This window comes from Salvelinus sp. IW2-2015, unplaced genomic scaffold (genome assembly GCF_002910315.2).
Source record: "Salvelinus sp. IW2-2015 unplaced genomic scaffold, ASM291031v2 Un_scaffold1060, whole genome shotgun sequence".
Classification (NCBI taxonomy): domain Eukaryota; kingdom Metazoa; phylum Chordata; class Actinopteri; order Salmoniformes; family Salmonidae; genus Salvelinus; species Salvelinus sp. IW2-2015.
In genome coordinates, this window is record NW_019942712.1 from 77,293 (window position 1) to 88,645 (window position 11,353).

Here is an 11,353-nt window from a genome sequence, read left to right on the forward strand (position 1 = left end):
CCTAATAAACAGAACCTGTACAAGTGACGGTTTCTGAGACAGAGAGACATGAAGAGACTGAGACTGATCGTGACCAAGCCCTATGACGATATTAGATGTCAGCACCTAAAAACAGAACCTGTAAAAGTGACTGTTCCTGAGACAGAGAGACATGAAGAGACTGAGACTGATGGTACCAAGCCCTATGACGATATTAGATGTCAGCCAGTATAAAAACAGAACCTGTAAAAGTGACTGTTTCTGAGACAGAGAGACATGAAGAGACTGAGACTGATGGTGACCAAGCTCCTATGAAGATTTAGATGTCAGCCACTATAAAACAGAACCTGTACAAGTGTCTGTTTCTGAAAGAGAGGGTAATGTCTCCCACCTGCTGAAGAGGCTGAGACTGATGCCCTTCTAGCTTCTAACCAAGTCGCAATCATCAGATTTCTGAATCCAAAGACGGTCTTTAAATGTCTGTGAATAAACTAGAGCACTAATATTTAACACATTGTTTTGTGTATCAAGTGCACTTCATATTAGGGTGTGTACAGTAGTATTCTGTACTGGTCCAATTCATCCTCATCTCCTTCCTCTTTCCTCTTTGTCTGCAGTGCAATTTGATTTGATTACCATGGAAACATATGATTGGTGAAAGCAGTGTAGTAGATGGATGGATGTATGATGGATGAGTGGATGGATGGATGTAGTGGATGGATGTAGTGGATGGATGATGGATGTAGTAGATGGATGGATGTAGTGGATGGATGGATGGATGTAGTAGAATGGATGGATGGATGGATGGATGTAGTAGATGGATGGATGGTGGATGGATGGATGTAGTAGAGGATGGATGGATGGATGGTGAGTAGATGGATGGATGGATGTAGTGATGGAGGATGATGTAGAGAGAGATGTAGTAGATGGATGGATGGATGTAGTGGATGGATGGATGGATGGATGGATGTAGTAGGAGATGTAGTAGATGGATGGATGGATGTATGGATGGATGGATGTAGTAGATGGATGGATGGATGTGTGGATGATGGATGTAGTGGAGGATGGATGTAGTAGATGATGGATGTAGTAGATGGATGGATGGTGTAGTGGATGATGGATGGATGGATGTAGTGATGGATGGATGTAGTGGATGGATGGATGTAGTAGATGGATGGATGGATGTAGTGGATGGGATGGATGGAGTAGATGGATGGATGTAGTTGATGGATGGATATAGTAGATGGATGGATGTAGTAGATTGATGGATGGAGATGGATGATGTAGTAGATGGATGGATGGATTAGTGATGGATGGATGTAGTTGATGGATGGATATAGTAAGATGGATGGAATAGTAGATGGATGGATGTAGTGGATGGATGGATGTAGTAGATGGATGATGTAGTAGAATGGATGGATGTAGTAGATGATGGATGTAGTAGATGATGGTGTAGTGGATGATGGATGTAACTAGATGGATGGATGTAAAGGAATGGATGGATGTATAGATGATGGTGTAGTCGATGGATGTAGTAGATGGATGGATGGATGGTAGTGGATGATGGATGGTAGTGTAGATGGATGGATGTAGTAGATGGATGTAAGTAGATGGATGGATGTACGTAGATGGATGGATGTAAATGGATGATGGATGTAGTAGATGGATGGATTGTAGTAGATGGATGGATGGGTGGATGGATGTATAAGATGGATGGATGTAGTAGATGGATGAATGTAGATGGATGTAATGGATGGATGGATGTAGTAGATGGATGGATGTAGTAGATGGAATATAGTAGATGGATGGATGTAGTAGATGGATGGGATGTAGTAGATGGATATAGTAGATGGATGGATGTAGTAAGATGGATGGATTGTAGTGAGATGGAGTGGATAGTAGATGGATGGATGTAGTAGATGGATGGATGGATGACCATCCTCTGTTTTCACAGCAGTGCAGAGAACAGGAGACAGTTGAGAAGCTCCTTCAATAGAGCCATTCTCACTGATTGTTATTGTTATTATTTCAACGGTAGAGCCATCTGGTGACATTTAAATTGAAACCGTAGATTTTTCCGTTACAGTTTGTAATATACTGCTAACTAGAAAATATCAGATTATACTGACTGGTGCCAAGAGTATGTGCATTTAACATTTCACTGATAGTTATGTATACATAGAGAATCGAGCTTCTCTTGAAACTGTTTGTTGAGACAGGCATGGTTTCACATGCTTGGGCTCTCCACTTGTACAAATAATATGATTTAACGGTCCAGTGCAGTCAAAAAACATTTTAATATTTCTCCACTGAGGTCAACATGATACTGTGGAGTGAAAACAATCCGAATACTTATGTAAATAAGGTATTTCTGTTTTTTTTATTTGTAATAAATATGCAAACAATTTCTGAAAACCTGTTTTCGCTTTGTCATTATGGGGTATTGTGTGTAGATAGATGAGTATTTTTTAAGAATAAGGCTGTAATGTAACAAAATGTGGAAGTCAAATGGGTCTGAATACATCCCAAATGCACTGACATGAGCCAGCAGTGTTGGAGAAGCTACTCTGAAAATATAGTTTACCAAGCTACCAATTACTTTACACGTGGACACATATTGCTATATTAAAGGTACACTTAAGAAAATATAGTTTAACTTACTCAGTTCTTGGAAAACTAAACAGTATTGTGACGTCCACGTAGTTCTACAACCCGCTACATGGTAAACAGTATGGTGTAGTTCCAGTAGTTAGCTACACCGCTACAATGGTAAAACAGTATTGGTGTAGTTCCAGTAGTTAGCTACACCGCTACATGGTAAAACGTAGTGTGTGTTCTGTAGGTAGCTACACCGCTACATGGTAAACAGTAGTGTGTAGTTCCAGAGTTAGCTACACCGCTACATGGAAAACAGTAGTGTGTAGTTCCAGTAGCTAGCTACAACCGCTACATGGAAAAGTATGTGTAAAGTAGTAGCCTACCCGCTATGAGTAACAGTATTGTGTAGTTCCAGTTAGTTAGCTACACCGCTACATGGTAAAACAGTAATGTGTATTCCGGTAGTTAGCTACACCGCTACAATGTAAAACAGTAGAGTGTAGTTCAGTAGTTAGCTACACGGTAAAACAGTAGTGTGTGTAGTTCCAGTAGCTAGCTACATGGCAAAAAATTAACTACTAAACACCACTAAGTTTTGATTTTAGCTCAACTACACTAAGCTACTGCAAAATATAGGTTAGTTAATGAAGGCTGTCATTTAACTGTTGAATGAAGAGGACCAAGGTTACAGCGTGGTGAGCGTACATACTCTTCTTTTAGAAAAGACGCCGAACAAAACAATAAACACTACAAAACAAACCGTGAAGCTAAAGGCTATGTGCCATAAACAAAGTCAACTTCCCACAAGAAAGGAGGGAAAAAGGGCTACCTAAGTATGGTTCCCAATCAGAGACAACGATAGACAGCTGTCCCTGATTGAGAACCATACCCGTCCATATAGAAATACAAAATCATAGAAAAACAAAACATAGAATGCCCACAAATCACACCCTGACCAAACCAAATAGATACATTAAAAGGCCTCTACGGTCAGAGCGTGACATATAGGTAGTTACATCCCCAACACTGATGTCTAGGGCTACATAATCTGTTTTAACCCAAGTTAGACCATCTTCATACACTAAGTCCTAACTTGATGTATTGGTGATATTGTTTCTCCTTTACTCAGTCTTCACTGTAATGTAACAATATGGCTTTCAATTGTTGTGGACAAACACACTGTTAAATGTGAGCAGCCATCGTTGCAATGGTAACTGACGAAGTAGAATCCACCTTTGTACAATCATTTTCTTAGCAGCTGTGGTTCCTGCCCACACTCTACGTTGGCGTTCTGAACAAGTGCCAGTCAGAGTCATCACAAAGCAACATCACTGTTGGATTTAATGACAGTATGTGTAACGCGCTTCCTCCTTCTCCTCATCAGAGGAGTAGCAATGGATTTGACCAACGTGCAGCGGGTTTTGAATACATAATGATTATTAAATCAATCGACGAGACACGAAACAAACACTGGGAAGGATACAAATAACAAAAAACGAATGTAGACTGACCTACAACGGGGCCTGTTGCACAAAAGTAGAATTAAGACATCCGGGATAAATGACTCAGCTGAGCTCAATGAAGCCAAAACATGTGCGTCCAGGCTTAATTGGTTGCACAAAGACCAAGCCAGGATGAGCAGACACGGATTCATTAAGCCAGGTGAAACCAATCCTGGATAGGTGCGCGCTCACGCTCACTCAAATAGACCGCCACAGATCACAGATTAACTGATTTCCATGGCAACTAGAGCGCGCGTACTTTTCCCTTTTATAGTGGCTGACATCTAATATCGTCATAGGGGCTTGGTCACCATCAGTCTCAGTCTCTTCATGTCTCTCTGTCTCAGAAACCGTCACTTGTCCAGGTTCTGTTTTATAGTGGCTGACATCTAATATCGTCATAGGGGCTCTGTCACCTTTACCTGGGTTAAAAAGAGGAAACACCTCCCCTGTGAACATAGCTCCCACGGTGACAATATGTTTATTGTCTTTTACATTGATAAAAGAGAGTACTCCTTTGTCATAGTCCAAATACACCCCTAGTGTCTGAGGTCTAGGATTGGCAGGAAGTAGGATGTTGGGGGTCATATTAAGCCGTAAGCCTTTCTCTTTGTCTGAGGACAGGAACCAGAAACCATTGGAAGGTGTGGCTGGTACATCACCTTGTCTTTTAACAGACCCACTTGCCAGTCCAACCCACCAGGATTCTTTAACGCCTACCTTCTGATCACCCAGTCCCACCTCCCAGTAAGCATTGCTGCTCGAGGTAAAACCATGTGTTCCAAGTATATAAGCATGTTCACCTGGAGGACATGGATTATATAAACTGTCTCTCACAATTTTACCAGTTGAACCAACTGTCAGATAAGGAGGAGCTGTCTTGGGATCCAATGTGACATCCACTGTTGAGGACAAACACAGAATTAGGAGATGCCAATGAATCGTAATAACAACAACAATAATGATAATAATCAGAATGTATCAGAAATGTTTTGAAATAGATTACCTCCAGCTTGTCTCATAGTCTCTATAGTCTCTATATCCACGAAATCTACACAAAAACAGGAACAATGGGTAAATGATAAATGTATTTTGAACAGTAAGTATTCTGTATTAGGGATCAATATTTGCTATACACTCTTAGAAAAAAGGGTTCTTCAGCTGTCTCCATAGGAGAACCCTTTTGATTCCAGGTAGAACCCTTTTGGGTTACATGTAGAAACAAAAATGGTTCTTCAAAGGGTACCCTTTTAGGTTCTAGATAGCACCTTGCATGATAAAGGCAATGTCAAAATAAATTCAGATTCTCTCTGGAAAATGTCTAAATAGATTACCTTCAGCTTGTCTCATAGTCTCTATGTCCACTATATCTACAGAAAAACAGGGGCAGTGGGAAAATGTTAAATGTATCCTGTACAGTAAGTATTCTGGATCAATATTTGCCATATGATAAAGAAAGGCAAAATCAAAATAAATTCAGATTCTCTCTGGAAAATGTCTAAATAGATTACCTTCAGCTTGTCTCATAGTCTCTATATCTACAGAAAAACAGTGACAGTGGGAAAATGTTTAATGTATTCTGTACAGTAAGTATTCTGGATCAATATTTGCCATATGATAAAGGAATTTCTTACATTGCGGTGACTGAACGCACTGAATATGGTCCATAGGTAGTGTTTATAATTTAGTGTCCATTGACTTGATTTAGTACTAATTTAGAGTTTTAATTGTATTCTCTTACAGGATCAATGTAGGCCTAGTTACAATTATACCTAGTTATAATATACCACAACATTTAGGACACATGGTTATAAAGTTAAGCATTGAAAATCAAATCATGAACACTGACATTGAAAAGTGTGATGTGKTTAAATAGATTCCTTACCTCCATTAGGCACATGTGTTGATTTGTTTCCTGAAAAGCAAAACACACATGAGTTTTCAATCCAATCATAGGAGGGATAAAGGTGGGCTTAGGAGATGACTTGATGACTTGCCTAATGTTTTCTCATGTAGGTAATCCAAATATGGTGGAAAGAGGATTCCATACCCTCTTAGGCTCAAGTTCAAATTTGACCCAGTCTAACATTTTCATGGCATTGTATGCTTATCAATATATAGTATAACTATCAAACCAAAACACAGCCCTGACCTCTCTTTTTGTAGAGTACACCGACGAAGACAACTGACAGGAGCAGAAGCAGAGATAAAATGATGACAGCTGTTTGCAGTCCGGATGAAGTCTCTGGAAGTGGAAAGAAGGTATCCCTTATTTAATTCAACAAACTGGTGGACACACACACACACACACACACACACACCTTGTGATTGGTTCCAGATCAGCATATGCTCATAGCAGAAAGAAACACGGTTATTATCCTTATTTACCTGGTACAGAGCCAAGGTTCCGTAGGTCCACTCTTCCCTCCAACTCCTCCCCTTCAGACAGAACCAGAGAACAGGATACCCAGGGAGCACTGGAGGGGGAAGAGAGGACCCAGCTGTGGGCAGACACCAGACCATGGGCACCACTGCTGTATTCCAGCTTCTCAGGTTTCAGAGTCTGCCTCCCATCTGACCACTGTAGCCTGGGCCTTGGCTTCCATCCATGGGAAACACAGCTCACATTCACAGAGTCGGCATCTGTTCTGACTGCTGAGAGGAGAGGAGGGCTGCCCATCACTGTTAAGGAGATTAAGTGCACATTAAGACTGAGGGGATTAAACTAAATAATGACAAAAATAGTATTCAATTTTTGTAACCGTCAGCTAATTCAACTATTTGTGAAAGAATGATGAAGATCATTTCATTTCTGTAGCTCGTTCCTGGATATGTTTTGCTTGAATGAACTCACCAGTTACGTTGAGAAAGCACTGGCAGTCCTCATAGCCCTGGTTACTGCTGACGTAGCACACATACTCCCTTGGTCTCTCGAGTGACATTAACCAGCTTCAAGTCACATCCCTCCCTTCAGCCCTTCTGACGTAACCTCCCCGGAGCCCTAGGGAGGTGCGGCCACGTATTGGGACTGCTGTGAGGCTTCCTGGATCTTTCTCTCGCGTGTAGAGCAGACCGGGTTGTCGAAATCTTTGGGCCGGTACCGAACGCACCTCCAGACCCTCTGCGTTCGTGGAAGGGGTGAGCCAGCATGGCATGGTGGCATCATGTCCCCAACCGCACCAAGACCGGATCCTCGGGTACCGAACAGTGTGAAAATGTCTGATACAGGAAGAAGAAGGTGTTCAAACTATCACCATCTTCTGATTACAACTGTTTTACTTTGTTTAAACTTGGTGAGTTAAAATGCCATAAGTTATATAGTAATTATTTATTATATATTGTTGCTAAAAGTATAAACCTCAGAAATGTGTTGTTTGTTTTTGTAAAATACATCTCAAGGTAACTCCAAAATAGCCTTACAGGTAACTCCAAAATATAGCCTACAGGGCATTTGTGTTCTGGTATCCAAAGATTCGATATCTTTAAATTTGTAACATCCAATAGAAAACTGGTAGCCTCGTAAATACCAGACTGATTCACGCTGCAGATACAACATCAATATAAGCTTGCGGGATCAGGCCGCTTTGCAAAGCAAGAAAACTGTCACTAGATACCGCAGCCACAAAGTTATAAACCCTGCCTAACACTGCAACCACACCGGCCGCACGCCAYTGTGCATAAATGTATCTTGTTCCCCCACATAAAACGCAATCACGACACGCAGGTTAAAATATCAAAACAAACTCTGAACCAATTGTATTAATTTGGGGACAGGTTGAAAAGCATTAAACATTTCTGGCAATTTAGCTCGGAATTTTGCAGTTGCAAGCTAATTTGTCCTATTTAACTAGCTTGCTATTGCTCGTTAATTTGTCCTGGGATATAAACATTGAGTTGTTTCACCGGAAATGCACAAGGTCCTCTACTCTGACAATTAAACCACACATAAAACGGTCAACAGAATCGTTTCTAGTCATCTCTCCTCCTTTCAGGCTTTTTCTTCTTTGGACTTAGATGGTGGTTGGCAACTAACTTTCATAAAAGGTGTATTACCACCACTGACGTCTTTCATTGGTATAAACCAATGAGGAGATGGGACATGGGTATCTGCTTCTATAAACCAATGAGGAGANGGGACATGGGTATCTGCTTCTATAAACCAATGAGGAGATGGGACATGGGTATCTGCTTCTATAAACCAATGAGGAGATGGGACATGGGTATCTACTTCTATAAACGAATGAGGAGATGGGAGAGGCAGGACTAGCAGCTATTTGTCCTGGGATATAAACATTGAGGTGTTATTTTACCTGAAATGCACAAGGTCCTCTACTACGACAATTAATCCACACATAAAACGGTCAAAATAATTGTTTCTAGTCAACGCAGACCCTCATTGGAGCGCGCAAGAAGTGTGGGTGCAATAATTGAATAATATAGATTTCAAAATTATTTTGCAACCATCCTGCGTGCGCCGCCAGCGGTGTAGACTGCAGCGCTAACGAGGGTCTGCGTTGCCAAGGGATAAAATAGATATCAGCACTGCAAGTCCTGCTTCTCCCATCTCCTCATTGGTTTATAGAAGCAGGTACCCACGTGCCATCCCCTCATTGGTTATACCCATGTGGGTGACTGAAAGAGGATTGCCATAAATGTTTACTGCTTTTCGACCTGTCCCCAAATTAATGTAATTGGTTCAGAGTTTGTTTTGATATTTTAACCTGCGTGTCRTGATCGCGTTTGGTGTAGGGGAACAAAATACATGCACGATGGCGCACGCGCGCATCCGGTTTGGGTTCCGTGCCTTTGGCAACGCAGACCCTCTTTGGCGCGGGAGAACAGTGTGGGTGCAATAATTGAATAACATGTCGGTGTCGGTGTGACGGGAAGGAATTGCGCCGGCAAAAGATTCCAAATAGGCCTATACAAATACAGTAATTAGTATATTACAGTTCCTTTAGTGAATCATTGTTATAATTCAGCAAATATTTTAAACCGCCACAACTAGTCTTGGCTACTCACCAGAAGTGGCAGTGGAGAGAGACACACACCAAGCTGCCAATATGCACAACCACATAACCTGAAGAGAATGAAAAATAGTTAATTTCACTATATGGAAATCTTGTCTATCGTACGTGGGCACATATTACTTTCACCTTCAAATAGCAATCTAAAATATATTGATTAGCCTATGGTCGATCGTCGCAAAAAATCATTTAAATACTGTATTTCCGCAATAGTTTATTACAAATGAGACAAAGGTAAAGCACATTACGCCACGAGGTACCTATAGAAGCGAAGGTCTACTTACTGTATACAGGGCCCTSGAGCTGTCTTTTTCAATAACGCAAGGTGGCATGTCGTGCGTAAAATCTCTGAAAAATCACGACGTCCAAATGAAGTCGGGARATATTAGTTCAGAAAATAATGCTAATAATCCGTTATCATATAATATCTCAATCGCACTTGTGCGAATAACTAGACCTGATCTTCCCCCGACAAGACCGTTAGACAATAAACGTGCTGTGCCTATCTGTCGCAGGACTTTCACTTTCGAATTTTTTCAAATATACTGTATCACCAAAGATGATATATTTAATCTGCATATTTCCTTCAGGGAACGACTACTCTGATGGCGCGTTTGCAATAACTCAATTTGCCTTTGCACTCCTTCTAAACAGCTAGATTGTTTTATACTTTGGCAAAAGGTAAAATCTATAAAACTTCGTCCTCTGTTCGTAACAGATTATAGTTTTGGGAACAGAACACTGCATTGAGATCAAATGTTTAATTGATGAGAAAATGTGCAGAATGTCGGCCAAAACCCACCTCCTTCCTCACATTATGTGGACATCTCGACAGTTTTTGATAAACATCTGAGGGATTGGGCTGGAAAAATGTAACTACTCTTAAATTCATAGACAGAGTTATGAATCCATAATAACAAATGTTAACCATGTTGAGTCTATACAGTGTTTGTTTACAAATACTAGCTTTAGATTTTGGGTTCTAATGGGTTAAGTTATATTCTTCAAGAATCAATGGGTGACCTATATATCTTTAATTTAAAAGTCTAAAAATGGATGTAACAATTGCAGATTGTGTCACGGCCTGACCTTAGAGATCCTTATTTATTCTCTATGTTTGGTTAGGTCAGGGTGTGACTCCGTGGGAAAATCTATGTTTTCTATTTCTGTGTTGTTTTGCGGAGTGTGGTTCCCAATCAGAGGCAGCTGTCTATMGTTGTCTCTGATTGGGGATCATATATAARTTGTGATTTTCCGTTTTRGTTTTSTGGAGTGTTATTTTCTGTTTAGTGTCTGTGCCTGACGGAACTGTTCGCGTTCGTTTTTGAATTTGTTATTTTTGTTTGAGTGTTTCTTGAAAATAAATATCATGAACACTTTCCACGCTGCGSTTTGGTCCACTCTTTCTTACGACGACGAGCGTTACTGATTGGTCCTTTTACCTTTCCACTTCTCCAACATCTTTCCAGGCCATTATGTAAAGAATAGCAATAGCAATAATAGATGTTATCTTAAAAAAACACATTCACTCAAATAATTTGAAAGAATTACTTTTATTGTAATACAGTGTACATATTGTTGTACAGTTGAATGGTCAGGTATAGACCATTTATATATTTGTATTAAATGAAGAACATCTATTTTACAGTCGGAGGGATCAAGCTGAAAGACAAACTCTGGTGTGAATTACCACCTTTAATTCAATTAGAGTTTTATTTTTTATTTTTAATCAGAGTGAAATGCAACGCATGAAACACAGTGGTTGAAAAAGTACCTAATTGTTATACTTGAGTTAATGTAAAGATACTGTAATAGAAAATGACTCAAGTAAAAGTGAAAGTCACCCAGTAAAATCCTACTTGAGTAAAAGTCTAAAGGTGTTTAGTTTTAAATATACTTAAGTATTAAAAGTAAATGTAAATCGCTAAAATATGCTTACGTATCAAAAGCGAAACTATATAAATAATTTCAAATTCCTTATATTAAGCAAACCAGGCGGCACCATTTTCTTTAAAAAAACTACTTACGGATAGCCAGGGGCACGCTCAAACCCTCAGATATCATTTACAAACGAAGCATGTGTTTAGTGAGTCCTCCAGATCAGAGGTGGTAGGGATGACCAGGGATGTTCTCTGTTTAGTGAGTCCGCCAGATCAGAGTCAGTAGGGATCACCAGGGATGTTCTCTGTTTAGTAGTGAGTCTCCCAGATCAGAGGTGGTAGGGATGAGCCAGGGATTCTTGTTTTG

At 40.2% G+C, this 11,353-nt stretch overlaps 1 protein-coding gene and 1 long non-coding RNA gene across 7 annotated transcripts in view; one reads left to right on the forward strand and one right to left on the reverse strand.

Moving 5' to 3' along the window:
- Nucleotides 1–6,564, forward strand: part of LOC139024135 (uncharacterized) — a 34,069-nt gene extending 27,505 nt beyond the window's left edge. Inside the window, exons 2-3 of the long non-coding RNA XR_011475392.1 lie at nucleotides 6,246–6,341; nucleotides 6,477–6,564. This is a non-coding gene — a long non-coding RNA (uncharacterized lncRNA). The remainder of the gene's footprint in view (nucleotides 1–6,245; nucleotides 6,342–6,476) is intronic.
- LOC112069630 (butyrophilin subfamily 1 member A1) overlaps nucleotides 1–6,812 on the reverse strand; it is a 32,726-nt gene extending 25,914 nt beyond the window's left edge. Inside the window, exons 1-7 of one of the 6 annotated variants that reach the window (XM_024136984.2) lie at nucleotides 6,468–6,812; nucleotides 6,232–6,324; nucleotides 5,965–5,994; nucleotides 5,591–5,617; nucleotides 5,414–5,449; nucleotides 5,086–5,130; nucleotides 4,391–4,981 (exon numbers count right to left, since the gene is read on the reverse strand). In XM_024136984.2, the coding sequence (XP_023992752.2) occupies nucleotides 4,391–4,981; nucleotides 5,086–5,130; nucleotides 5,414–5,449; nucleotides 5,591–5,617; nucleotides 5,965–5,994; nucleotides 6,232–6,324; nucleotides 6,468–6,759 (1,114 nt within the window). In that variant the 5' untranslated portion in view covers nucleotides 6,760–6,812. The remainder of the gene's footprint in view (nucleotides 1–4,390; nucleotides 4,982–5,085; nucleotides 5,131–5,413; nucleotides 5,450–5,590; nucleotides 5,618–5,964; nucleotides 5,995–6,231; nucleotides 6,325–6,467) is intronic. The other 5 variants (XM_070438626.1, XM_070438627.1, XM_070438628.1 and 2 more) reach the window with 5 other exon arrangements.
- Between the last annotated feature and the right edge of the window lie 4,541 nt (nucleotides 6,813–11,353).